The sequence below is a fragment of the Lynx canadensis genome, chromosome B1, assembly GCF_007474595.2.
Source record: "Lynx canadensis isolate LIC74 chromosome B1, mLynCan4.pri.v2, whole genome shotgun sequence".
Taxonomy (NCBI): domain Eukaryota; kingdom Metazoa; phylum Chordata; class Mammalia; order Carnivora; family Felidae; genus Lynx; species Lynx canadensis.
In genome coordinates this window covers 69,749,321-69,776,341 of record NC_044306.2, presented here as the reverse complement: position 1 = coordinate 69,776,341, position 27,021 = coordinate 69,749,321, and the positions used below count along the sequence as shown (strand labels likewise).

The 27,021-nt window shown below is 40.7% G+C and overlaps 1 protein-coding gene across 1 annotated transcript in view; it reads right to left on the bottom strand.

The window, feature by feature from the left end:
- GASK1B (golgi associated kinase 1B) overlaps positions 1-19,701 on the bottom strand; it is a 48,041-nt gene extending 28,340 nt beyond the window's left edge. The window contains exons 1-3 of the mRNA XM_030312847.2: positions 19,536-19,701; positions 17,666-18,804; positions 1,287-1,501 (exon numbers count right to left, since the gene is read on the bottom strand). Of these exons, the coding sequence (XP_030168707.1) occupies positions 1,287-1,501; positions 17,666-18,563 (1,113 nt within the window). The 5' untranslated portion in view covers positions 18,564-18,804; positions 19,536-19,701. The remainder of the gene's footprint in view (positions 1-1,286; positions 1,502-17,665; positions 18,805-19,535) is intronic.
- Positions 19,702-27,021: the final 7,320 nt, after the last annotated feature.

The window sequence follows — 27,021 nt, the reverse complement described above, 5'->3', positions numbered from 1 at the left end:
GTTTTTTGGTAACTCTTGATTGCCTCCTTGTCAAATGGCCTGCTCTCTAGGTCAGTTCTCACTGATGGCTCTGCAGAACTGACAACATATATCATCCTCCTCTTGAAACTTCCTACGCCTTAGACTGTGACTCTGCACTAAACTGGTTTCCTTCTTACAATTTTAACCCTTTCTAGTTCCTTCACACACACACACACATACATACACACACACACACACACACACACACACACACAGAATTAACAAAAGGAGAGGGGCACCTGCTTTGCTCAGTCCGTTAAGCATCTGACTTTGACTCAGGTCACGATCTCATGGTTCATAGGTTCGAGCCCTACAGTGGGCTCTGTGCTGACAGCTTGGAGCCCGGCACCTGCTTTGGATTCTGTGTCTCCCTCTCTCTCTGGCCCTCCCCCACTTGCATTCTGTTTCTCTCTCAAAAATAAAGAAAAATTAAAAAATAATTTTTAAGTAAAAAAATTAAAAACAAAAGGAGAATGTTTTGAAAATGTCCTAAGACAGACCTAAATTTCCACAAAATACTACTTAACAATGCAACAACAGCAGCCAATCAGTTTTTCTAAAATGGAGAAAGGGAAAAGCAGTAATCAGAATGAAGGGATCAAGAGTATTGAGATCCTTATCAAAAGGAGATAAGTTATAAGAAACCTGTAGGATTCTGAGTCATTCAGTTATGTAGATGGCCAATATTTATTATTCTACAATATCCAATCTTAATTAAATATTTGCAAAAAACTACTGGAAAGAACACAAGAGAAATGGTGGCCATAAGCTACATGGCCAAGGGACCAGTGAAACACAATGTGGAATGATGGAACTTCAGGTGTAGAAAGAAGACAAATTTTTACCATCAACAGATCCCAGGGAAACCCAGCTCCAGCCTCTAGGTTTTAATAGTTGTAAGAACTTGGATGAGTTCCTTAGCCTCATCAAACATCAGTTTATCCACCTCACAAACACGAGAAGACCATTCACCTTGAAGAGCTTTTCATGGGTTTCCTCAACAAATCGGTTCTATGATTATTGCAGAACTGAAGAACTGAAAAATTACTCCTTCGTAAACTAATAAAAGAGCTGAGGGACATTTCTGAATATTTCCCAAAAGAACACAAAATTTTGTAATGTGGTATTATACTTGCCAAATACAGCATTGTAGAACTTAAACTCTGGCTTCACAAAAACTCAAGGTACAGAAAATTCCTTCGTGTCAGACTTCTACAACTCAGTGTCAGTCTTAGATAACCACTAATGTGATTTGATAAACTTACCTGTAACAAAAAATCAAAGAGTGCCAGCTTAGACCACTCATGATGATGTATTTCAGTACAACCCCATTCAGGTTTGGGTACTCGGCCATTCTGCCAGCACTTCTGTTTCAATGACTGTTGGTAAGTTCCCCAGGTGAGCTTAACAGAAGAGTGAGTCTCATTACTTGTTGGAGATAAAGATGAGTCCCAGAGGATGACAGGACATGGGCGGCCATCTACAGAATCCAAAAAACAAACATACTTTAGCATGATTTTAACTCAGTATGTGCCTTCAGGCAGTCACTCATAGCTTCAATCTCTCACCTACCAAACGCAGGAGTTTGAGCAAATGATATTTCATGGTCCTTGCTGGACAATGAAAGGAAAGCTTTTTGAAACAAGACGCTTTATAGATGTGGCCCAGCAATAAGCCACTAATCACCAATAACAACGTCCTCTGGTTAATGTGGTTTTACTCCACATCTAAAAGCCAGCTACCACGAAAAAGGAAAGAAGCCAGGCATTTATAATTGTCTATTCAATGTCTGAGTGGAGCTGCTATTTGTAATAACAACTGTCTGATTTTCTGAGGCCACAGAAAAAGAATTTTTAGAAGTCGCAAATTTAAAAGTGAAATTGTTTGGTTCACATCAGTCACTATATTCTCCAAAGACACAAAAAAGGAGCAAGATGGAAATTTTTTTCTTTTCTGATGGAAACAGCACTCTTCATAATGGACGTTTATTCACACATAACCTCACAAAGTGCTTTTAAGCAAATGTCATTTCTTCAACTGCATCTGTACAGATGATGTTTTCAAAAAAATCTGTCACCCTAATTGCTTTTGTCTCACTCTTGATAGTTTAGAAATTCCACTGCTAAACTATATAAAGAATGATGAGCCTGAGTGAAGTCATCATAAATGGAAAAGACCATGAAGGGTCCATTAAATGACACTTCAAGCTTAAAACCAATAACATCGCTTTCAAGCCCCCATTTCTGCCAAGTAAAGTCACTGAGAGATGATGTTAAGTGATTTTGCTTATCACTTAAAAATCAGAATGATGCTCTTGGGAAAAAAAAATAAATAAGTCACAAAGTGCTAGAAAAGCCCACTTAACTCATTCTTAACAGGCCTGGACAAGAGAGGCCTCTGAAATTATGACTGGAATGTCTAAGACACATCACAGGAATTTTTAAAAGCCCTTTCACATAACCTGAGAGATACTCAATCTATAACTGTATTCCTTTTTGTTAAAGGCATTTGTTTTACCATCTAGCTTGTTTGCCTTCTTGTAGAGTTCCTATGTCTGTGTGGTCTTTACTACAGGAAACCATCATCTTCTACAACCTGTCTTGAATTTGCTATTACAGTGACCTCAGTAATGTTAGTGGCATTCACTTAATCATTCTGATAACCTGCATTCCAGTTTAGCTCAAAAAAAAGTCTTCCTCCATTTAGCCTGGCAATTTAGTTTAGACCTGGGTATGTAAGAAGTCCTTTAGATTTTGGAAATTATGTAACAGTCATTGACACACAATTTAAAAAATAAATAAATAAACAACATAGATCCAAACTAAGGAACTTCATCTGTAACATCAATCTCCCCTTTTTATTTCCTTTGACTTTCCTAAATGATTTGGGGGCTGCTGGGACCCAACTGTCTTCTTAGATAAAAGATAAATATAATTTTAAATGAGTGTACCCCAAATACTGCACCAATGTAAAAAATCATAGTAATAAAATTCACATAAAAGCAGTCCATCGTGCAGTGGGAGACATGTAGAGACCAGTGTAATCAAATATGAGTGGAAGACACAACATAGCTTTCAAAGACACACGTACTTTAGATTTCTAAAGATAAACACCAAGAAGTTCTAGCCATCAGTGTCTTTACATAAAAGTTTTACACAGATAGCACTTTAGATTCTGAGGGCTAGGAAGTACTCAAAGGGAGTTGAAACCTAATACTGAAGCTCAACAACACAAATCAATACAGGAGACAGGCCAGCAGGTTCCTCAGCAAGTCACAGGAGGCCCTCAGAGAAACACGGAAATGATCTACATAAACAATTGGAACAGTTAACCTTCTGGGCTGTTTTCCTTTCCCTTAGAAACATTTGTTTCTTATTTTTAAAGCAATTAAAAGCAAATCTACTCATTTCAGGAAATGTGGGAAAACATCAAAATGTAAGGCTAAGAAAACAAAAATCATCTATAATCTTCTGTCCCAGTAATTGGTTATATTATTTATATACTGACCTCTGGTATTTTCCCCATCCCTTTCTTTTCACCTAAAAAAATGGAAATTGTTTTTAGAAATTTAAGAAGTATAGCTTATGATCAGAGCCTAGACTCTGGAATCCAACAGATCTTTTGAATTCTGGTCACATTACTTCTTAGCTTTGTAACATTAGACAAGTTAAGCAACCTCTCTAAGCCTTGCTTTTATCCTCTGAAAAAAAGGGGGGTTGGGGGGTGGCGATAACACACCTTCTAAAACTGGCTTTTAGGATGCATTTAAAGTCCTCAACCTGATGCCTAACATATATGCACATCCCAGAAAGCTTTTGCTGTAACTATTATTATTATTACACATGTTATTACACATATACATTATGCAATTGCACAGTTCATCAGTCTTCTGCTGCCTTTATTTGTTTTTTGAGTATCTACTGTATGCCAAGCATTGTTCCAGAAACTCCAAATAAGAAAATTAATAAATAAATGCCCATTTCTATTTATTTTCTTAGGGTTTACATTTCCACCAGGAGAAAGAGGCAAACAGGCAAAGAAAATAAACATTTGGGACTGTCTTGTATATACAGTGTGTCACAATTGTTTTACTAAATATTTTACCATAAGAGTTTCTCTTATAATTAAATATTTTTAAGTAGCATCACTTTAACTGCCATACAATAATCTAGCCCAGTGGTCAACAAACTGTCAAAGGTAGATAGTAAAGTATTTTAGGCTTTGACAGCCATCCAGTCTCCATTACAACTATTCCCCCAGCAAGTGTTCAACTCTGCTATAGCACAAAAGCAGTCAAAAACAATATATCAGCAGATGGATGTGACTGTGTTCCAATAAAACTTTATTACTGACATTGAAATTTGCGTTTCATAGAATTTTCAAGTGTCATAGAAATGTTATTATTCTTTTGATTTTTTTCAACCATTTAAAACTGGAGAAAGCATTTGTAGCTCACAGGGCATTCAAAACAGGCGAGGGGCCAGCTTTGGCCCACAGACTGTAGTGAATCGGCCCCTGATCTAGTCTATGAGCATACTGTATTTCATTTACCATTTCTCTACTTTAGCACATCGAATTGTTTGAATGATACATTTTCTAAACTATTATTTTAAAAGCTGTTCTCAATCTTCCAAAGGGAGCTTTAAGCTGATAGGAATAATTCATTTTCAATTAGTATTCCGGGTTTTTCTCCACCTCCATTCACGTCCCCTCAACAAAATATTTTGAGTACTGACTATAACATAAAAACATTCCATCCTGCTCTGCTGGAAATCCATGCACCTCAGGCAAGGGGGATTTCTAGAAAGCAAGAAGAAAGTAGGATGAGTAGTACCTCTCAGGCTGAGCGTGGGTGGGGTGGGTCCCATCCACACACTGGTCTTCTTGCTGAGTCTCTGTGCATATGGCCCTTGAGATAACAGTAGTCAGTATGGCTCCAGATCTCAGGGCTATGAGTACTACTGTGAAAATAATTCCACTTTTTATAAAATATGGCTGTTAAAAGAATTAAATGAACTTTGATAGATCTGAAGGGATGACAGAAAAATAGCCTCTGAAAACAGGAAACTGGTTAAAGCAACTTACCCTGAAGTGTTTCAGAGATGAGGGACATTCATCTCTTCACATTCAGGTTTGTCAAAATGATGCAGTACTGTACTCTCTAGAGAAATCTTAACAGTGAAGAGATAAAATTTTAACTGTCAGAGTGGTGAGAAAGCAGGTTTTCAAAGATATGTGGGTGTTCATGTGAATTAAAGGTTATACAGCTGCCTTAAAAATGAGACTTGCCAGAAAACTTATTTTTTTCCCCCAAATCTGAATATCTCCTCTACTGCTGGTGTTCTCCCAAGTCATTCTTTATTCGAAAGACAAAGAAGACATTCTTCTGAAAAGATGAACATGAAAATTCACCAAGAATGTGCTATATACAATCTCCTTTGCCTGGATTTATGAAATGCCCTCCACTTGGAACACTGACTGCCTAGTTTTGTTGAACTAAAGGTGAATGCTAAGCACGCTGGGTCAAGTTGTGAGTGTCTGTCTGCATTTCTCCCTGGGCAAAAATTAGTAAAGATGTCCTGAGTTCTGATATCAAAAACCCTTTCTACCATATGGGCCAAGTTCCAAGACTGCTCCAAGGCTCCCCGCGAACAAGACAAAAAGGGAAGTAGCAATTCAGGTTCAGAGTCCATCATTAAAAATGACTACAAAATCTATCAAAGAAAACAAAGGCCAATCAAAACTTGAGACTCATCTTTGTTATAGGAAATGAATTCTGCCAGATTCCACCACAACTATCCACAACGCATTGAAGACAAACCTCAATGTCTTGGATCTCTAATTGCTAAAAGCAACTGTTGGTGCTGGTGTCATGCCAATGATGATGTAGCAGGTGTCTAGTTGTTAATGATCCCTTAAGTACTGGTTGCTCTAATTTTTTTATCCCAGTAGGGTTTTGGCAATTAAAAATATTACGCTGAAGGGAAAAAGCAGGTGAGATCTCTTGGCTTAGAGTTGGTCAATGTGAACAAGTCAGTGAATGTGAGGGAGGATAAAACAGGCACACAAGATTCTGGGACAGCCTTGAGGAAGGAGGAAATTTGGAGGATTCGATGAGTCCTTCTGCCCAGGGTTTCAAATGTTGTTAATTTACTTATTCAAAACACAAATTTTTACAATGGTCCCTCAATTGTCCTCAAATAGACCTATTAGTTCATGGGTTTCAGACAGAAAGGATTCAGCGAGGCATAGCAAACACGGAAGACTTGCAAGGTCCCCAGGTCAGGCAAGGCCCAGGCCTCAGACAGTTTAGAGTTTAGTGGAGAAAGACAAGTGTGCACACAAATGACAACCAAACAAAAATATCTGCCAGTTGAATGAGTGTTTGAAGGGAACGAGTAAAGGACTAACATAAAGACTGAGCTTTCAGTGCAAAGTTAAGAAATAAAGAAAGGCTGTACCCTAGAATAGCTGTGTGCTGAAATGTCACAATAAATAGGGGAAGAGATTTAGCTGAAAAGGAGCTGAGAATATGAGGTGTGGTAGAAAAGGAAATCACAAATGTTGATTCTATCCCTGACTTATCACTGGTCTCCACAGGACGTGAGCCAGGTCCTTCAGTCAGCTTGACTGAGGCACTGAGTTCCCCAAGGTCTGAGAAGAGTACCTTCCAAATCTATCTCAGGGGTGGGTGAGAGTCTAATGATATACTGAAAAATACAGCACTGTCAAATATTTAAAAGAACCAAACTTAGGTTAGGTTTTTATGATTTAAAAAAAAAAAGAGAGGCAGAAGAAAGGCAGAATTCTTCTGTCTCTCTCTTTTTTTTTTTTTAAATCATAAAACCTATGCATAGGTACATACATAGGTATAAAACCTATGTATACGTTCTCTATAGCCAACCAAATCCTCATTACAGGGACTTGTACCAGAAACAGATTTCTGGGTGATTTGTAACACTTTTATTCAAACAACCAAAAAAGTATTTATTTACTTATATAACTGTTTTTCATTTTATAAGTTGTTTTCTCTAGGTTGGACTGAGTTAAAATAATCTCCATATTTCCTCAAGAGTTAGCTAAGTGTGAAGCTGAGGAAGCAGGAAAGGAAAAGGTCTTGTGACTTCCTCCATCACAAACTACTTAAATAATCTAAATCATCAGTTCTCCTTTAAAAACAAAGTGTCCTTCTCTGTTCTGAACAGACTAATGGACAGGAACTTCTGCTTTCTAGGTCTGCTCTGGACTGCCACTGTATAAATTAAAACTCCCAGAAAATTCCTATCTCGATATTCCATTTAGAAAACAGAAATCACGGGGCGCCTGGGTGGCGCAGTCGGTTAAGCATCCGACTTCAGCCAGGTCACGATCTCGCGGTCCGTGAGTTCGAGCCCCGCGTCGGGCTCTGGGCTGATGGCTCAGAGCCTGGAGCCTGTTTCCGGTTCTGTGTCTCCCTCTCTCTCTGCCCCTCCCCCATTCATGCTCTGTCTCTCTCTGTCCCAAAAATAAATAAACGTTGAAAACAGAAATCAAATGTGACTTCCGGGGGGGGGGGGGGGGTTATGATGGAGCCAGGCTCCACCAACAATCATATTGTGTGAACAAAGTCCTGGTCACATTAGGGTGACCCAGTCCTGGGCAATTTATTAATGTAGATAATAAGGTAGTGTTTATTAATGTAGATAAAAGAGCCATGAATTCCTGCCCAGGGTGACCTTCCTACAATGCAAAACTCATCATATCACTCCTCTTTTTCAAACCCTTCAATGATTCCCCATTATCTGCAAGATAAAGTCCATGTCCTTACATGACATAAAACCCAGCCACTTTCCACAGACCACAGCTTTATCTTACTTCATCCCCACCCACAACCCTCCCAAACCCTAGTCTCCTTCTGAACTCTGCAGTTTCCTAAGCACCTCTGCCTTCACAAGTTTTCCACATCTCTATTCTCTCTACCCTTCCAACACCCACCCCATCTCTCACTCCACCCACAGGGACTTAAGATCCAGTTCTGACATTAGCTCTCTGGAAAGTTTTTACAATGCTCCACCCACCACCCTATGCACACATTCTGGGCTAAATTTTCCCTCTCTATGCCTGCAAGTTCTCCTAAAAATATCTCCACTGCAGTCTTATTATACCCATTTTATATGATACATCTGCTTAGCTGTTGCTACCCTCCAAGCTGAGAGAGCTCTGTGAGAACAGGGAATATTTCTTAATCACTTTTGGACCTCCATCTCTTGACATGATGTCTGCATGAAAACAAGCATTCAAAAAATGTTAGTGAATGAATGAACGAATTTTTCAGAATCCCTCAAGTTTTATCTACAGCTCTGAAGATCCAAGGAATAGTCAATTGTCTCAGAATCGAAGTTTGGTTCGTGTGATACCCTTGCAGTAAACAGTGTCCTCACTCTAAATGAGTTAAGAAAGATTAGAGAGAAACTTGAGAAACGGAGGTGAGGATATGCAGAGATTTCCATGACCAGGTTCTATCCAGCTTGTGCTCAATAGTCACTCCATGTTTCCATAATCCTGTGAGTCACTGGAATAATGAAAATGGGGGTGGTGGAAAGACCCACCGGCCTCTCTCCTCCTGACCCCAGATCACTGTCATGAGAAGGGGAATAGTTAAGGCATCATGGCTACATTCAGGAATCAGACTGCGGGACAGTGGGAAAAAGCAGGTTACAATCCCAATATGTGATTAACTGGGAAAGCCCCAGGCTACAACCTTGGAGACTAACACATGATATGAAGGGCTTATGGGAGATAGTATAGTACAGTGATTAAGAACAAGGTTATGGGGTTCTTCCAACCCCACTACACATGACCTCTCGACCTTTGGAGGACATAGGTTATATTCAGAGCCTCATTTTTTTCCACAGAAAATCTGTCTAATAATATCTGATGCATGGGGCCACTGCGAAATTCAGTGACATAATAAATGTAAAGTGTTCAGTGTTCCCCAGATGGTAGATATTGTTACAATCCACTATCAACTCCAAGCACTTTCTTTAAATGACCATGTTAGGTGCCTGTTTACTTAGTTCAAGTAAACATTAGTCCAGATAAACAAATTAAGAAAATCTAAGCAAACGCATCACAAAGGGCTAAATCAGCTTTAAACCTGGATGAAAATAAAAGGTGACATGTACTGAGCCTTACGATGTGTTAGGCACTTTTAGAAATATTTTTTTACATATCAACTCACTTCATTTGCACAACTTCATGAGCTAAGCACTGTCCTCATCATTATTTTCACTCTCATCATCCTTATTATACTAATGAAGAAACAAGGCTCACAGCGATTAAGTTAATTTATCCCAGGTCACACAGCCACTTGATTCACAACTGGTATAGAATCAGGATTCAAACTAGAAGTCTAGATTGCTAGTTATTATGAACTGAATTGTGTTCCTCCAAATTTATATGTTGAAGCTCTCAGTACCTCAAAATGTGATTGTATCTGGAGATAAGGCCTTTACAGAGGTACTTAAACAGTGCCTGGGTGGCTCAGTCAGTTAAGCATCCAACTTTAGCTCAGGTCATGATCTTGTGGTTCATGAGTTTGAGCCCCCATTGGGCTCTCTGCTGTCAGCGCAGAGCCTGCTTCAGATTCTGTCTCCCTCTTTCTCTGCCCCTTGCCCTCACCCTCTCTCTCTCAAAAGTAAATAAACCATTTTAAAAATATTTTTAAAAAGAGGTAGTTAAGTTAAAGTGAGGCCATATGGTAGACCCTCATCCAAAATGACTGGTATTGTTATAAGAAAATATTAGAATTCAAAGAGACACCAGCGATGGGCACACACAAAGGAAAAGCCATGTGAGAGGAACAAGATAAGGTGGCCATCTGCAAGCCAAGGAGAGAAGTCTCAGAAGAAAGCAAACCTATGGACACCTTGATCTTAGATTACCAGCCTCCAGAACTGTGAGAAAATAAATGTATGTTGTTTAAGCCACCCCGCCTGTGGTATTTTGTGACGGCAGCCCTAGAAAACTAATATGACAATCCATACCCTTAACTACAAAGCTATTTGAATTAGAGAGCTCACAGCTTCTTCCCCATGTTTAGAACAGTGCTTCTAGAAAGTAAATGCTATCAATTATGACTGAATATGACTGCAATATTTGTCCATTCACTGAAATCAGAATGAGGTTGTCTAGTCCTTCTGCACCCGTGTGGTCCATAGACCAATCTAAAGATGGAAACAGATTTAGTACTAATGGAAAGATCATAACCTTGAGCTCAGGAAGGTTCTGAGTGGATCCTGAAATCAGTGGCAAAAGATTCGGACCACCGAATTCTCACACAGGCCACTGGTGTCAGCCCCACAAAGATTCTTGACTTTTGTGTTCACCGATGTAGCCCCCAATGACTAGAAGAGCAGCTGGCACAGAGTAGGTGCTCAATAATGTATTTCTTAAAAGGAGAAAAGACGAATGTGAGTTGCATGGAACTGAGGCACGTGCATGTTTTATGCTGTGGTAACTAGTCATGTCCTTTCTATCGCAGCCATGTGTGGGATCAAGGGACAAGGTGCAGAGGCCTGGCAGACAAGGTTACCAGGTCCCCTCGCTTGTCTATGAAGGTATGTAGTGAGCAAACAAGAGGACATTGGAACAGAGTGCTGCTTGGAGGGGATGCCAGCAAACTTGTGTTCGCCAGTGAATTAAAGTACTAAGCTGACCAGCTCAATTTGATTGCTAAAGATAAAACCTTAGGCTTTTCTGATAAAGAACACAATCTTTTCCATCCAGATTTTTAACAATAAAACGTGACTCCTACACTCCCAAATAAATATTTTAAGAAAGTTGGTACATACGTCCAAGATTTTTAGGATTTAGAGTCCATGTGTTTCCAGGTTGTAGGACAGCTATATTATGCTCATTACTCCCTACACAACGCTTCTGTCCTCACCTGAGACCCTAAAACCACATGAAATGTGCAGGTGCCGTCCCCCCGCTCTGGCAACTGCCCCATCACTCAGCACATACAGTGCTGTGCACATGGACTCAAAAAGAGAGTGGAAAATACACATTAGATTTCTCCTACTTTATAATAAAATGAGGCAATGCAAGTTGGGAAACAGTGAGCAACTAGGGATCTACAATGAATTCATATGGAAGTTGGTGGGGTGCCTACAGTTTGTCATCTAAGCAGCCTTGACATACAGAATTCCTGGAACCAGGCTACCTTAATTCGGTATGACAGCTCTGTGGCAATAAGACAGCATTCTAAAAATAAAGCATACATAATGCATCTTCCATGCTGGGCATGAAAAATAGTATAATGCTTAAATGCTACCAAAATGGTGTCCCTTGGGATTCATTCACATTACTGTGCAGACCGCTAGGGAAGTTTGGGCAAAGCTGCTAAATCGAAGATCACAGAGGGGTGCTGGATCTTCTTATGCTCTTGACTTTTATATGAATGTAGTCTGCTTTTCTAATCTTAGATAAACATTTTAGAATATTTTGTTAAAAAAAAATTAAATGTATCAGCACCGTATAGTATCTGGTGACCTTTGAAATGATTTAAGACTTTTGCAATAGTTTGGCAGAAAATACACTACTATGTTCAGTCACGTTTGCATCTATATGATCATTTATGGTAAAACAAGAAAATCTGGTAAGCATTGGTTTGCATTAAAAAAAAACAAAAAACAAAAAGCTTGCAGCAATGTTCAGAGTGATATGTCCTACTTTTCTTGCATAAAAATATCAGCAATGTTAAATTGTTGAATTGAAGAAAGAAATTAAGTAGACATGTTGGTGTAGTGGCAAATTAGAAATCACCATGCTAAAATTTGCCCATTTTTGCCACTATCCCATAATTATACCAAGTTATATCTGAGAGGCAATATGGGTTAAGAGAATCAACTTGAGGAGGCTTTAGTATCAGACAGAATGGTTACAAATTCTAGTTCCATTGCTCATTAGCTGTGTGTCCTTGGACAAGTTTCAGAAATCTTGCCGAATTTCAGGATTCCCGTATTTAAAGTATCAGTAGTATCTGCTTTATATAATGGTTAAGTGATACAATAGACATAAGACGCCAAATGCAGTACAGGAATGGTGTGATGCATAACACTAGATTCATTATAAATTCACAATTGAAGAAGGTGTTATTATTTCAGAAAATGATTTTTTAAAAACAGCCCTTTGATGGTATATTCTGATTCAACTGTGCATTTCCCACATAGATAGGCCCAGGATAGGCATCTGCTCCAGTGATAACTGCTAGATTTTGTAGTATGGTACACCACTGGCACGCCCTACCTAATTACAACCTTGCCTTTCCTCAAGTACACCCGTCCTCTTTTCTGGGTTATCTTTGGAGTAGCATCTGTCAAAAACTGGTTGGTATACAGTACAAGGTCAGCGAGTCCACTAATTTCACATACATATTTTTTGTATTCAAGGAGAATCACATAGAAGTCATCAAATTATACAATCAAGGACCTGTCCCAAGCTAGCCTGAGCTAATGGCTCTGTGCTGAAAGGATCACCCACAACAGTTTTAGTAATTAAGAAACAAACAAAACCTGAAGACAAGCTTTGTAACGGAGACCTTTCGTCTTTGGACTGAATCAACAGAAAGATCAATCTGAGAGGCTGGGGGCAGGTAGATCATTTAATCATAGCATTTGATTCTCTTTTACATCTCTTCTTGCATCTCACGTATCCTTTTTACATACAGGCAATTTACATGACTTCGAGCAAAGTTCGTAATTACTCTGGGCCTCCACCACCGTGTCTACAAAACGTTTTTCATGGAGTACTCGCCTTGTAAAATTTTTATGAGGATTTAATGAGATAACTCATGAACAGTACCTAAAACGGTGCCTAGTATATCCTAACCTCAACATTACTTTTGCTGTGGTTAGGGTAGTTGACTCCTTGAGAGAAAAAGAGGCTCTCGTAGCCTGTACTGGTGCATCACTGTGTAAGCCATCTATTTCACTATATTAAATAACCAGATACACTAATATGTTGTGGTGATGGAGGGAGAAGACCTCCTTAAGGGCCCTTAATGGATTTGTTGAAGGAAGCAGATTGATGAAAGTAGGAAAGACAAGGAAGTTCTTTCTGGATATCCAACTCATTGCATGACCGAGAGCAATCTTCTTCTATCTTTTTTTTTTTTAATTTTTTTTTTAATGTTTATTTTTGAGAGAGAGAGAGAGAGAGACAGAGAGAGACAGAGTGTGAACAGGGGAGGGGCAGAGAGAGAGGGAGACCAGAATCTGAAGCAGGCTCCAGGCTTCGAGCTGTCAGCACAGAGCCTGACATGGGGCTCGAACTCACAAACCGGGAGATCATGACCTGAGCCGAAGTCGGAGGCTCAACTGACTGAGCCACCCAGGCGTCCCTATCTTTTATCGACTTAAAGTGAAGGTTAAAAAACTTCTACTGCACAGGTTTTTTGGAAAGATTTACTTAGATAAGCCAAATATCTATATTTGATTCACAATACATACTAGCTGTGTTCTTGGTACTGTGGTATGTTCTTGGTTTTTATTCCCATAAGGTTAGGAATTCCCTGGGCCTGCACTGATGGGTTATTAACAAGGCATAAAGAATCAGAAAGCTATAGTATGCTCACACCCAAGTGTGGGTAAATAAGATTAGGTAAATAGGTATAGAGAGGGCAGGGCAAAGGCCCCAATATGAAGGTATATGCGGTAAACAAGATTAGGTATTCAGGGCGGAAACGCCCCCCAGCTTAGTACAATGGCAGAAAGCTGCTTTCACAGGAAGGAAGAACCAAATTAGGTAAACAGGTAAATAGGGCTATAGACCGGCTGTGGGGCAAGGTTGCCCAGAGCAGAGATAATTAGCAAAAGAAAGGTGCCTTGTTGACCTTGAGGTTGCATGCTCTGTCTTTCTTGTCCCCTAGACCAGTTTAGGTTAACAGACATAGTGCCTAAGTCTGCTGTAAACAACCTTCCCCTGGAACCAGGATCTTGTTTCATATTAACGCAAACCCCTAACCCCGCATATCTTCAAAACCCCCCTTCCTTCACGTCCATGAGTTACTGTTCACAGTTTCATTGTCTCTTTGTGCACGTGCATCACCATGTTTGTAAGCCTTCTGATCCTAATAAAAATGGAACAAGGACCCTCAATCGGGGCTCTTGTCTTTTCCCGGACATTAGCCATCTCTCGCATTTTAATCCTGTGTCCCGCTTTCTTGCTAGACAAGAAAAAACTCTAGACCCAGAGTTTACAACGGTACTGAGCATGAATTTATTTTCACAAACATTAATCAAAAGTCAGAACAGAAACAACGCTTAGGACAGGATGACTTACAGGACTTTCTGACTACTCACTCTCCCAGATATTAAAATATCTACTTTTAGACCAAGCCAGATCATCAGAGAAATACATACCTAAACTAAATCCAACACTTCCTCCTACAGAAAACACATTATCGAATAACTATAGTATGAGGCCAGCAGACTATATTGATGGTCCTCATAAGAATAAGCTCTATCAACGTTATTATTTGCATGATACAGAGACTGCCAAGGACATTTCCCACTACCTCTAGGATGAGCTCTTTGTAAGATCCTCCAGGAGAAATCTAGGCCTAAAATTGTTAGTACTAAAACAAATGTTTAGGGCTAAAAATGTTAGTCCTTGTCCTCAGTATGGGAAGATGGAAGCAAATACAGATTTACTGTTAGGAGTCAGTGGAACAGGCTCAGACTATATTCCTGCATTCATTCAAAAATATTTAGTGAACACCTACTATGGGCCAGACTCCCCACTAGAATCTAGAAATGATAAAACAAGACAGGAAATATCTCTGCCTTCACACATCTACAGACCTAGTGGGAAAAAAAGATGATTGAATGAACAACCAAAATACAAAGAGATGATACAGAATGAAGCAGAAATAGGTCGTGGGTAACTAGATAAAATCTATCACCTCCTTATGTAGACAGGGAGGCTGAAACAAATCTAAGCTTGGACCAAAAGAAGAATAAGAGGCTCCCAGAGGAAAGTACAAGAAAAAATACAAGAAAAAGTACAAGAAAAATCAAGAAAGGGAAGACATGTCAGGAAAAGCCTAGAAATTGGTGGATGGAGAGAGAGATACCAAGAAGCTAAGACTGTCCACATACATCTCCTACCATGAGCAGAACTGAACTATTTATGTACTTTATACCAATGTAATAGCCTACATAAGTAGAATTATATTGTGTAGAGTGTTCATAACTATATTTAAATCATCTCATAGACTCCTGAGGAAATTGGCTTGATTTTACGTCTTTAAATAACTACAGAGGAGAAGTGAAAAAACAAAGAAAGATATAGTATTGTTTGAGATATAATCTTAGGTATTTAACTCATCACATGGAGAGTCATATCAATACAACCTCATTGGTTTCTTTCCATCACTACTTACTTCCGAAACAAGAGAAGAATGCTAGGATATATTGGGATTATAAACCTCTCCTTCAAATCGAATGCAACTGCACTCTTTATTCCCAAAAATGCTGGATATTCAGAGCACAGAATGAAATATATTCAAGGAATCCTAGTTTTGAAAAAGTTTAACTGAGCAATCAAGAAACCAGGGTTTTAGACCTGTTCATGTCACATAAAGAAATGATATCTATGTGAGGACTGGAGGTTATGTGAGTGACTCAGTGAGCTTGGTACCTCATGTGTATAGCGTAGTAACAAAAGTAGACAATATTTATTGAAGGTTTACTGTGTGACAAGCACTCATTCCACGTATTTTTCATGGATTCACTAACAATAACCTCATGAGGCAGGTATTATTGTCACTTTACAGTTGAGGAAACTGAGCCATACAGAGATACTGTAACATTTCTGGGTCCCATGGTTGGTAACAGCTCCAAGTTCCTACCCACTATCTTATTCTTTGGACTTTCATCCAAGAGCATCCCAGGGGAGTGCCATATTGGGGTACTATGCCTCAGGATCTATTCAAGAATTCACCTTCTCTACACAGGGGCTTTTATGACAGGATAGGGAATGACAGTATAGGATAATGAGTCACTCTATGCTATGTGTTGCTTTGCCCAAGACAGACTTGGTATATACCCATTATCTCAATGCCCACTAATATCTTCTTTTACTCCAGGGTGTTCCACTTTGGATAATAAGTAACACAGTCACCTAAGCCCAGTGGTTTAGAGCTTATGTTCTGCAGTTTGCCGGGTCTATGTTTGAAACTCAGCTTAGCCATTTACTAGCTGTGGAAGTTGAGGCCGATTATTTTGGCTAAATAAGTCTCAATTTTCATATCCACTAAATGTAAATAATAGTGGTATCTACCTTACAGCACTGTTGTGAGAAACATACAGTCAAGGCATGTACGAATTGTATGAATCAATTATTATCGTGCATGGCCAACAGCGAGCACCCAATAAAAATTAGCTTTTACCAACCTTTTGTTAAATGTTTGAGTTGTATCAGCACAATCATGATGGACTATTTTGTGAACTGGAGACATCGAAACATACCTGTGAATCTGAAGCACTTAGGCATGAACCAGGATAAGTAAGGAATACCAAGTACTTCCAAGTATATCACTGGTACTTCAAGAAGTACTGGTTTTAAGACTAAATTACAATGCTAAAGTCATTGGAAATGCAGTTTAGTTCTTGGCCACTCCCAAGAATCTTAATCCACTCCAGTCCAGGCTCCATAAAATGCTAAATTTTATGACACAAAGCAAGAAAATACTCTTTGAGTCTATGGTCCCTTTGTGGTCCTTTTTAGCCTGTTGGGCCAACCTAGATTCATACTGGCAATTTCTGGCATTATTCTGCTTGCAAACACGAGCCACTGACCCACGCTACTTGGTATTCAAAGCCTGGAACAGCCTCAGGATTCAGAGAATATCCTTTATATGGCATAAGCATGGCCACAGATCAGCCCCTTTGCCTGCAACTAAAGTGACTGGCTACATATCCCCAGAACCTGCCAAATCGTCCGTCACCTGAGAGAGTCTTAGAAATCGGGCTCAATAAATTGCAGTCACAGGCTTGAAGAAACCGTAGGGCTAGTTAGCATATGTACTGAACAAATTACCTATTTTTGCTTCATTTTCTCTGCAAAATAAGGAGGTTAAATCCACTGTAAAAGAATCAAAGGGTCGAAGCTAACATGGTCTGGCTCCGGGCCTTTTAAGAAGATTCCATCTGCTGAAGAAAGATAACCCATTTCCCCTTTCCTTTCAAAAACTCCTAACGAATGAAATTCTACTTACTTCCATAGTAACCTCTCTAATAATATGCCTGACTGTCAGCAAGTTCTTTGCCTCCACCCCGCTTCCTCTTCTCATCATGCAAATTGCCACTGGCTTTAATTAGATTTAATAAGCCACTGGGAAGTGCAGGGAGGGAAATGGAGAGCAAAGATTACACAGTGTGGGCTTACTCTTGCATGTTGAGTACAGCATTTCCCTGGAACTCTCATATCCTCCCAAAGCTGGGAAAGTAAAGAATGCCAAACGTATGGAAAGACATGCTGCTGCTGTCCAAATGTGAAACGTGGGTGGAGAAAATCATTTCGAAAAGGAGAGTGAGGGAAAAGAGAAAAATCAACCCGAATCCCCAACAGCTGCAAATAACGAAGCATGTGAAGCTGTTACCTTGGATGAACTCTGATTTCCTGCTCACAGACGGCAGGGTCCTGTTGAGCCCAAGGATCCTGTCCAGGTGGAAGGCGAACACCTCACTCATGTCCAAGGGCTGCTTGAGCAGTCCACAGGGGCTGGGGCCGCAGCCGGGAACAGAGCCAGCGGCGCTCCCCTCCAGCACCAGCAAGCGGGCTCCGCTCTTAGAGGAAACTGGGTGAAGACCGGCCACGGCACCATCCGCCAACAGGCGCATTCTGAGGATGTCTTCTTTGCTCAGCCACGAGGGGGCGCTCTCGCTGTAGATCCTGATGTTGCTCTCCCTGGTCTCTGGCCGCTGAAAATCTGAGCCACCAACCTGCACCCCTGAACCCCGTATCAACCTCCAGGGTCGTTCCCCAACCTTGCCCGGGTTTCCTCCCTGCACTTCAGCATCAGCTGCCCTTGCAGCTTCCTGTGGCTGAAGGGATGGCCCAACCAAAGCCTCCTGCCCCAGGGCCGGAGATGCCACTGCATACTTCTTTCTGCGCTTGGGTTTCACTGTGCCACGGATATTGGCAGGCTTGCTGCGCTTGGAGCGTAGGGTAATGTACACCACGTTGAGCGGCAGCGTGGTCCCATTGCCCTGGGACTCTGGAGGGGCCAGGGTACCATCCAAGGGTATCTCAGGGAAGGGCGCCTCGACGGTGTCACGACCCCGGTGCGGCCCCTTTTCTGCTGCCCTTCCTTGCTGGAGAGAGGCACGTCCCACCTGGCTCACCAGAAAGCCCAAGTAGATGGCGCAGGCAGTGCCCAGCAGGAGGTTCCTCCGGGTCCTTGGGCGCCGGCTGCTCCAGAGTTTACGCACCCGCGGGACGCACAGGGAGCAGATGAACCAGTTTATGAGTTGCCCTGGCTTGTCTGGACAGGTCATTTCTCTGCTGCATCCACATGTTGAGCAGACTTTAAAGTCTGCCGTTGGTTCCTGCTGACATGATGCATGGTTTCCTGAATTCAGCTGTCGCCTCTGCTTAGGTATATAAGTGGTCTCCAGTGGGTAGAGTAAAGGTGGAAGTGTAAAGGGTTGGTGATGAAGTTGGGAATGTTTCCGACGCTCGCCAAGACAAACCTTTTAAACTCCTATCAGCTTCCCCGAGGAGAAGTGTGGCTTGCGTCTGAGAATGAATGGAAACAGAGTTAACTGAGTCACAATCTCAGACGAGTTCAGTTCCTCTTCAAGAGTAAAGGAAAAAAAAAAAGTAACCCTTTCCTTTCATAAATATCACCACCATGAAATGTTTTTTTTTTTAAAGAGAGTTTAACAAATAGACACAAGATAGATGTATAGATTTGATACTCAGTTTAGAGTAATGAAAACAAAGCCCTAAAATCCAAGAATATTTTATAACTTGTAGCTGGAGTCATTTAATTTGATTCTGAAAGAAATGTATTGACATTTGACCAACCCAGGCTTTTCCTTTTTGACATTTAGAAATAATTTAAGACAAGTGATAGGTAGTTTTTAAAAACAATCTATTGCCATCCCGTGTTTACTTTTTAAAGTCCTGCATTACAAATTGGGCAGAAGCATCAAGTATTAACATTCAGTTTCAGAAACATATTATCTTAATCTGATGGTACAGTTTTTTCTTCAGAGTGTTTCAACATCCTGCATTAGGAATTATTGTAATATGAAACCATAAACATCCATATATCTTAACAGAAGTTACATTGATTCAGTCACACACACACACACACACACACACACACATACACACAAAACACAAATCCGACTGCTTTTCATTCCCTTTCTTCCCACAAAAGTCAGCTGAAAGAAAATAAAGGGATCTTAAGCTCTATTTTTTCACATTATGAAAAAGAAGAACTCACAAGCAACCTTACTTACACAGCTGGCCCCATGCTTGGCTCCAGGAAGAATGTAATCCCTGACTGTAATGCAAAGAACTTTTAAAGGCTGAAGCATGTAAGTAGAACATATTTCATGGTCAAGAGTGTTCCACATTTCAAATATTTCAGCTCAGCTTTAAAAGCTCCCTTGAAAACTACTGATTGCAAAGCAAAACAGTTACTTGTGAACTGGCTGCTGCTATCCAAGTTTTCAGATGCCTAAGTTTTTTTTTTTTTTAATAGTTTAAAAAATAAACTTTGATTTTAAATTCTGGAACAACAAAAGCCGTACAGAAGCAGTTTTCATTCAAATAATTTTCCACTTATTCTTAACCTCTGGGAGCCCTCTAGTGTCCTGTTTGGAAACAGACTCAGAAATGTCAGTCTCCTAAGTTAAAAAGGGATTGGGAGTGTTTGCTTGGCAGCAGCCGGATAAATACTTTATAAAATGAGGAATCCCGTTGCCCTGCTGTCCCTCCCACGTAGCTGGGGATTTAGAGCACCCAGGTTCCCAGAACTACGACTCACCTTACCATCTTGACTGTTTACAGAGTAACATGTGTCTGCCAACTCTTCTGAGAAGAAGGGGCCTACAGGTTTATAAAAAGGTAAGAAAGGGTTAATTTCCACGAGGAAAAAAATAGAACAGTGAGATAAGAGTACGTACAGATAGGCGAAGACATTTATAGTGTGGTCTTGCACAGTGCAACAGCTCACAAAAAGAAGTCAAGGATTCTCTCTGATTGGAGGTTGTTTTAAAAACAGGTTAGTAATTGGCTTGGGGAGATTGCATGTCCTGGCACAAAGGTAGGGTTGATGACCTCTGGGTGTCATTTAAGCTCCTTTTTTTTTTTTTTTTTTTTTTTTTTTTTTTTTTTTTTTTTTTGCTTCTATGGCAAATAGAGTCAGAAGGCAGGAAGGCTACAGGAAACATTTTCCCCACTGGAAAAGAAGTTTGGGATCCTGGGGTGGGGAGGGGGTAAGAGATTAGCATATGATATATAATCCTAAAACTACTACATTTTACAATGCAATAAGAAATAAAAGATCAGGGAATTAAAATATAGAGAAAAGGAAAGAACAATCTTCTAAGTGATAAAATGCCAAAAAATTCTAATACAACTGTTACTTTAGCACTCGAACTCAGACCTCTCTGTTTTTTTAAAAGTTCTGCCACATAGAGAAAGGAGAGGAACAATTCCACTATTGACAATGGCCTAGAAGTACCTGTGGATTTTGGCTAACCTTCATGAGAATTCAAGCATTTTTCCAAAAGCATTTTTCTTTGTGTTCCAAAACTCTTAAAGCTCACTTCCATGAGCACAAGATTATTTTCTCGGTGCTAAATGTTAAGTTCTTGAAAGGAAGCCATGACAGCGTTGCTTTATTATAACCATATTATTATTTTCACACATCGAGAAGAACAACTGACCTCTCAAAATTAAAAGTGCACCTCAAATTAAAAGCAGACGCCAGGTTGTAACAAACAGAAGCCTCTGCTGGCTGTTTCTAAAGCAATTTAATTTTTAGTGAAGAAACATTTCAGAGTTAGATGAGAGGTGCATGAGTTAGTAAATTTGCTTGGCTGCCACTCTCCCCAAAAAAGGTCTTTTTACTAGAAGAAGACCAGTGCATTGCTTCCCCTTACAGCCACAAGAGAGATTAGTAGAGGCTAAAGTGTAGGATATTTAGAGAATGGGCTCCAGAGAGTGAAAGCCTGGCTTCTAGCCCTTCTTCTCTTCCTAGCTGTGGTCCCTTGTGACAGGTAGCCTTACCTCTCTAGCCTCATTTTCCGTCTTTAAGAGAAGACTAATGACAGCACGTACCCCATTGGTTTCTTGTAATGGTTAAAGCAGATAGCGGTGATGGAATGACAATTTGAAATGCTAGTTAATGTTCTTTATTCCTCTAGCACTTTTTTGAACTTCTCAGAGGCCCTTCTCCTAGCCCAGGCATCTTAACAAGAATCACCATTGCACCAAGGAGGCAGGGGGTCAGGGGAGGTATCATGGTAGATTTAGGAACACACTCATTGAATTATTGGTATAGTCAATATGTGGATATAACCAACACAGTGGACACGACTGTCTGTCAGATGTAATCAGAAAACAGTTTTCATCATTCTCCCCATTGCCTATTCAAACTTGCTCTGTGGCTTAGTAGTGCTTTCCCACTCCCTTGGGTAAAAAACCCGGATATGACTTTTCTAGTCATACTTGGATTTTTTAAAATGTCTCCACTCATTTTAGTCACACACACACACACACACACACACACACACACATAATCTGCACCTAACCTGATCAAAATGTTTGATCCAAACAGGGTCAAAATTTTCAAATTTTGTTTAACTTTTCCTTTTCCAGAAATCATCTGTCCCTCAAAAAGCATAGCCAAAACCTACTGAAAAGGGGGAGGGAAAATTCATCCTGGATTGCTTTTTTTTTTTTCCTGTTAAGACCTTCAATTCCTTACCCACATGCCCACTCACCCCACTCGAGTCTCTCTGGCTATTCCCGAGTTGAAGGGTAGTGGGAACAGAAAAGTAGTAACAGTAGAAATGTGTTGCTACTCCATTACATTGTCGTGAATTGATTTATAAGGTCTCTGGACTTTAGTGCAGGTATATAAAGCTGATCATCTGGTGGGCATCTGCAGTTGCTTCAAAAACACCCCTGTTACTGTCTCTCCCGCTGGCTGTTGATGTCTCTTCAGTCCCTTGGGATCTGGTAGCCCTCTGTTCTGTTGAGGTCATCTCTTTTCAGGCTGTTTCTCAGCATTTAAAATGGCCAACACGGTGGTTTTCTCATTTGGGCCTGTATATATCGCCCACAAGTGGCCCGATACACACAACCACGATCTTTGGCCTCAGCAACCCCTGGCTTCCCAAGGCAGCAACCTATTTCCCTTGGCGTGGTGGAGCCTCATTCTAGAAGGGGGAAGCAGTGGCAATCTATTCCTCATGGTCACTGTTGACACTGAATAGAAAGGTATATTCTACCATCGGGTGTCATGTGGCTCAAGAGAGAAGTTTAATTTTGTTTTGGAAAAATAAACCTCAATTCCTTGAATGAATACTGGCATGAAAATTTGTTACCACGATATAAGAGTCACACATACCTATAACATGTGCGTGTACATATAACACTCAAAATACTTATTACTGGTATTAATATTATGTGATCAGAGAGACTGATCAAATCCTCATGTGTAAAGTACTTTCTCTCCATTAAAAAAAAAAATCCATGAGGAAAACAAAGTGAAAAGACAATTCTTTTTTTATTTTTTTATTTTATTTCATTATTTCTTAATGTTTATTTTTGAGAGAGAGAGACAGAGTGCAAGCAGGGGAGGGGCAGAGAGAGAGGGAGACACAGAATCGGAAGCAGGCTCCAGGCTCTGAGCTGTCAGTGTAGAGCCTGACGCGGGGCTCAAACTCACAAACCGTGAGATTGTGACCTGAGCCGAAATCGGTCGCTTAACCAACTGAGCCACCCAGGCACCCCAAAAGACAATTATAAGGCTCACTAAAATTACCTGGGAAACTCTGGGGTGCCTGGGTACCTCAGTCGGTTAAGCGTGCAACTTCGGCTCAGGTTATGATCTCACAGTTCATGAGTTCAAGCCCCGCAGTTGTCAGCGCAGAGCCTGCTTCAGATCCTCCGTCTCCTTCTCTCTCTGCCCCTCCCCACCCTCTCAAAAATAAGCATTAAAAAAATTTTTTTTAATTCCCTGGGAAACTTTTTATACCTTTCTGGAGGCAAGAGAAGGTAGTGAGGAAAAGCAACATGAGCAGGAACTGGAGCCTGTCGTAGCATTTGATTTCTTGACCTGTATGATATTTGTGAAAGGATGTTTCTCTGGGGACAATCTATTGGCTATCCATTTATGATTTATGAAAGAGGTGGTAGGTAGACAAATAGTCTTTTTATATTCTTTATATCTTGCATATGCTCTGCCTCTGTCTAGAAAAGGAGGAGAAGTAATAATTTTTACATATTTTTATTTACAACGAAGAGTCTATGATACTTTCAGCATTTAAAATTAAATTTAAAAAGTTAAAGAAAAATATCATTGAGAACTTTTAGAATATATAGACACCTAGGCCCCATCCACCTCCCCAGAGATTCTAATTTAATTGGTCTGAGGTAGAGCCCAGCAATCCATAGTTTGAAAAACTTCCAATGTGTGGATTTATAATTCACTCTTCTAAAAGTGAAATGGCTGGGTTCAGAAGCAAATTAACACCTTTATGCAGTTAAGTGATAAGTCTTAGGTTTCATCAGCAGTAAAATAATCTTTAAATCCTTCAAGGCTTCCAGTTGTAAGAACCAAATGCAATAAAGGCTGGTTCTCCTTGAAGCTGGGAAAATTCCAGGACCAGATTGGGCAGTGCGTAGGGCTCCAGATTTCTCACTCACATTTCTCATTTCCTCACTCCTGTCACATGTACCTTTTGCTGCTACTGTGGGCTCAGGCTCATGTACCTCCTCAGAGCCATTCAGAAAGTGAAAAGGAATATATGAGGACTCCGGTCACTGAAAACCTAAGTATTAAAGCTTTTCCTTGTTGGCCCGTGCTTGTTACAGAGATTATACACCTACTACAAATGGACACTTCGTTCCTGGATCTGTGCTGACCAGATCCTTCCACTGGGTTCCTAACCCTTGCTCACAACTTTCCTGACTCTCTAGGACCTATAGCCCTCTAGAACTATAATCCTGGCTTTAGCCTAGGTTCTTGGGCACCCACTCTGTCTTGCTTGTCATACAGAATTTGCTAATACTTTTTTTTTTATATATATATGAAATTTATTGACAAATTGGTTTCCATACAACACCCAGTGCTCATCCCAAAAGGTGCCCTCCTCAATACCCATCACCCACCCTTCCCTCCCTCCCACCCCCCATCAACCCTCAGTTTGTTCTCAGTTTTTAACAGTCTCTTATGCTTTGGCTCTCTCCCACTCTAACGTCCTTTTTTTTTTTTTTTTTTCCTTCCCCTCCCCCATGGGTTCCTGTTAAGTTTCTCAGGATCCACATAAGAGTGAAACCATATGGTATCTGTCTTTCTCTGTATGGCTTATTTCACTTAGCATCACACTCTCCAGTTCCATCCACGTTGCTACAAAAGGCCATATTTCATTTTTTCTCATTGCCACGTAGTATTCCATTGTGTATATAAACCACAATTTCTTTATCCATTCATCAGTTGATGGACATTTAGGCTCTTTCCATAATTTGGCTATTGTTGAGAGTGCTGCTATGAACATTGGGGTACAAGTGCCCCTATGCATCAGTACTCCTGTATCCCTTGGGTAAATTCCTAGCAGTGCTATTGCTGGGTCATAGGGTAGGTCTATTTTTAATTTTCTGAGGAACCTCCACACTGCTTTCCAGAGCAGCTGCACCAATTTGCATTCCCACCAACAGTGCAAGAGAGAATTTGCTAATACTTTTGCTATCCATTCTAACACCAGGCCTGGGCATCCCCGAGCTGGCCTGTCCTGACCCTGAAAAACCCTTAGGCTTATAGTCTTTGAAATGTTGTCATAAAGGTGTTTGATTGCTACCAAGAAGTTTGTAGTTCCTTAAATTGTGCTCTATATTATATCTGTCTTTAAAACTATATGCAAAAGAAGTTACAGTTATTGTGTTATATTTGATTTAAAAACATGTGCACTTTCATCTGATGTTAGATTATTTAGTCACTCCTAAGGACATCTTTCCTGTCGACCCACATCCACTTGCTGTAGGTAGAAGAAACACTCGAAAAGAAAACTGCCTGTCTTCTCAGAGCCCGCCTTACAAATCTGTGAAGTGACGCTGAGTGTCATAACTTGATCTCTCACGTGTGACCAGGAGGGCACCACATAGGCACATTTCCAAGGGGTGAAGGGCCTGACGTTTCATTGCATTGGGTATCCTCCCCTCTATCTACTGTTATACCTGGCAAAGAGGAACATGAGCCTCCTTGCCTTTTCCTGCTGTGGAAATCTACCATAATCATCCCTTTAGCCTCATTTCCCTGGGAGGATTTGTTCTATTTACATAAACTTGTGTCTGCGTCAGGATGCCCCTGCCACATGACCAGAAACCAAGCAATGTTTGTATGGAGAGAGCATAATACAAGGAACAAATAAAATGTATGACAGCCAACCTGACATAAATTTGAAAGAGCATATTTATATCATTCTTATTTCCCTTCTGGATGATTAGATGATTTACACATGTTATAATAGCCAGCATTTTTTTTTCTATAGTTCTAAACCCCAAGAATGCAGAGTCATCATGGAGTCAGAGAAGAATTAGGTAAATCAGAAACTCCCTGAGGTCCCTCTAAAAGCCCCTGGACAGTCTAGACAATTAAGCTCCTCTTTTTCAGCCATGGGTGCTGAAGGCCTCAATTCCCTACCTCCCACCTCCACTCCCAGGCCACAGACAGAAATGAGGACAGACACGCCAGCCCTAGGTAATTTGTGGCTTGGGATAGGAAAACCAAAACCATTTGAGCCTATGTCGATGAGTGAAGATTGGATAAAGCCATCTGAATCCTTGGGCTCCTTGCAGAAAATTATGCAGAGCTACAAATTATCTCTTTTCTCCTCACCTAAGGCAGAGTTTGTATAAAAGAAAGAAGCTGCAAAGTACATTCAGTGGAAGGAAGTCCCCTTGGCTAGACTAGATTAAATTTGGCATTCTAGAAATGCAACGGGATTATAAACAAACACCTTAAAAGTACAGAGGAAGAAGCTAGACAGAAATTTGGGGTCCTTTTTTCATTTGCATCTAGCCGTTCTGAGACTCAGCTGTGTCCCCCCACTGCGATTCAGACATGTGTTGCATATCTGAGAAGTCGTTGGGGTGTGAAAACTGCACATGCACGTTTCATGAACTGATAGAGAAGCCGGGTTAGAAAAGACAGAAAGTGTTAATATCACATTGTCTGCCCAGCCACCCATTCCCACCTTCCCAGTCCTGTAGATTCAAGCCCCAGGAAATAACCACAGACAAACACAGATGGATATATTTTCACATCTTGTTCTGTGATATGTTGAGGCATCAGCAGCCCGCTGTGGTTTCCAGGCAAGGAAATGTGAAGCAGGATCAGGGATGACCCCATTTTCCTGACCGCTTCAAGGTATTGGCAATTTTGGGGAGCCCTGGTAGGCGGCACCCGTGGCACGGACCCTCATGCTTCACGTGGAAGGCAGCAGCAGCAACAGCAGGCTCAGCAGTGAGTCAGTCACCCTTACTAGCTGCACAGACAGAAAACATCCATGAGAAGCTGGAATGTGGTAACTGGAAACGACTGGGTGATAAGCATTTGAGTGACAAACCCTGGCATCTGTGACACAGTTGCATGCTTGTTTGAGAGGTGCTGGAGGTCTTGTTTTATGCAGGAGAGGTTAAGAGTCTGTGCAGTTTAAGTCCTCCCACTAAAGAGTGCTTGGTACCCGTAGGCTGCTGAGACTCAGGGAAATG